Here is a 2,500-nt window from a genome sequence, read left to right on the forward strand (position 1 = left end):
AAAGGCAGATGGAGCAGGGTACCTGGCCCAGAAGAGCAAAAAGAAAGTGAGAAGAGGGTTAGATGGGCCAGCTAAGGACCAGCATCCCTCCCTCCACTGCCCCCACCCCTGCTCACCGCCCACTGTTCAGCGCGCCAGGAGCTTGTAGGGGTGGCTTCCTCCTCCTGCAGACGCCCCCGGGACTGTGGTGTGGACACAGGGACGCATAACCGTGCTCCGCCTCTGCCAGAGAGAGAACACAGCCTGTCCGCTGGAGCCCCTGGCACGACGAAGTCAAGCAAGGGCTTTTGGCGCCAGGACCCTTTCCCCAGTCACTCCCTGCCCGGCTGCCTACGAACTCCTATGGATGTGCGGGCGGCAGCGCGCCAGCTGCCCTCCAGCCGGGCTCCATCCAAGTTGGGAGCCACATCCAGCCCGCGCGCGGGGTCTGTCCTCACCTCTCTCGCGCCTCTCCAGGAACTCCGCTGCCTGCAGCAGGACCTGGATGTTGCTAGCCACGGGTTCCATGTCGGCGGTAGCCGACGGCGAGCGGGCTAGGGATGCTGGCCCCGGCAGCCGCAGTACCACTTTTGTTTCAACGTAACTGACACAGTGCCACAAGCACAGGGCCCGCCCCGCCCCGGCCCCGCCCCGGCCCCGCCCCTGGGAACCGCGTCCGCCCCGCCCAGCCCGCCTCTTCCCGCCCAGTCTGACCTGGGCTGCGGCGCTGCGCTCTAGGGACGAGCCCTCCGCCGGGCCCCGCAGCCTGGACACCCGGCGCTGCGAGCTGTCCGACTCCAGCGACAGGCAGTCGCACCGGTCCTGGCAGGCGCGGGCCTGGGCTGCACGTGCGCGCGGGGCGCGGCCACGTCCCCGGGGCGGACCGCGAGCCTCGGAGACTGGGTTGGTTGGCGCGCGGCCCCGCCCTCTCCCGCCGCCGGGGCCCCCGCTCGGGCGGGAAAAGCCGCAGGTTTCAAATTTGAAAACCCGGACGAGGAGGGAGGGCGGGGGCGAGCTGGGAGAGACGGCGATGCGCACGCGCCTGTGTTGGAGCCCGGACTCAGGACACCGGACGGGCCATCCCGCACCTGCCCCTCGTTGGTCCTCGAATGGGAATCCCTCCTGGCTCTCCTGTCACTTGCAGGGAGGTTCACGTCGTCGCGAAAACGTCGGTTGTTATCAGCTTCCCAAGTCAGGGCATGAAACACACCATCTCAGTCTGGGTTCTGGAGCTCCTCTGCGGTCGCCGCTAGGTGTGACAACTCGCGGACAGTGAGACAGCATTGCGGAGCGGTTAGAGCTAATGCCTATGTGTTGGGCAGCAAGCAAGCATCCGTCTCTCATGAGGGCCATTGCAACCAAACAGCCCCTGGGGGCGGGGGGCACTGCTAGCCATCCGGTGGAGGTTCCTGGAGGAGTACCACCATGGGCAGCCATACCTATGGGTCAGGAATGATGAGGCATTCTGAGAGTCCGCTGGGCCAGAGAAGGGGGCACTATGAGCAGATGGCCTAGGTAAACACAGTCGCAGTGCCAATCAGGCCCCTTCGGAAGAGGCTCTCTTCCCTAGGGAAATCACCAACCATTTTCTCTCCCTCCCTCCCTCCCTCCCTCCCTCTCTCTCTCTCTCTCTCTCTCTCTCTCTCTCTCTCTGAGTGCTGCTACTGTGTAACAGTTTGTAGACTGGAACAAAGGCCCTGTGGCTATGGAGAGAGACACCCAAGCACAGAACAGCTCCCGTCAGCATTCAATCTCGTGGTTTGAGGATGCGGCTCCCTTGGAAGAGAAAGAGGAGCGGAATCGACACAGGATCTCATGTGCAACAATCTAGCTTCAAACTTGCTATGTAACCAAAGAAGGCGACCTCCTGATACTCCTTCCAACCCCCAAAGGCTGGGGTTTCAGGAGAGCGCCCTGTAGCCAGTGAGTACCTGATCTTACTTCTCTAAGACAGCACACATACAGTGCGGACACAAACCTCATCACACATCTGCGACCCAGGAGGCTTTGGCATCAGAGCAGGAGGAGACAAAGGGTTCTCCAAGGAAAGTCCCAGCAGGAGGAAGGCAGGCCGGCACTGAGGAGGAACCGAGTGGCCACATCATCCTAGAAACGCCATCCTAGGAGCTGGAGGGAACAGCCTGGCTGAAGGGTGTTGTTAGAGGTCGGCCTGGCCTCAGACCTCCCATGAATATGGGTGGGGGCCACAGGCCAGAGCAGGCAGGAGTAACACTTCTAGGGAAAAGGCAGAGCACCTGTAAGACAATGCTCCAGCAAGTTCTTTCTTCGTCCAGGCCCAACAGACGCTCCAGTGACCTGGGTCCTGTGCCACCTGGGTGCCCACTGCCGGGTCGGCCGGCTACAGTGATTGGAGTGGGGGGTCTTACCTTGGTGCAATTTGTCAGAGGCTAATGTCCAAATGGACCCCCAAGGAAGGAGCCTTCCCTCTCCTGCTACAGATGGGTCAGGATATAGTCCTGATGTCCCTGTCCCCAGAGCTCTGCAGTCCTCTATGCAGGTG

General features: G+C 62.0%; 1 protein-coding gene across 1 annotated transcript in view; it reads right to left on the minus strand.

Moving 5' to 3' along the window:
- The window catches only part of Mxd3 (MAX dimerization protein 3), a 3,763-nt gene extending 3,175 nt beyond the window's left edge, over window positions 1–588 (minus strand). The window contains exons 1-2 of the mRNA XM_031358611.1: window positions 438–588; window positions 117–222 (exon numbers count right to left, since the gene is read on the minus strand). Coding sequence (XP_031214471.1) covers window positions 117–222; window positions 438–507 — 176 coding nt within the window. The 5' untranslated portion in view covers window positions 508–588. The remainder of the gene's footprint in view (window positions 1–116; window positions 223–437) is intronic.
- Window positions 589–2,500: the final 1,912 nt, after the last annotated feature.

Source organism: Mastomys coucha, unplaced genomic scaffold (assembly GCF_008632895.1).
Source record: "Mastomys coucha isolate ucsf_1 unplaced genomic scaffold, UCSF_Mcou_1 pScaffold7, whole genome shotgun sequence".
Classification (NCBI taxonomy): domain Eukaryota; kingdom Metazoa; phylum Chordata; class Mammalia; order Rodentia; family Muridae; genus Mastomys; species Mastomys coucha.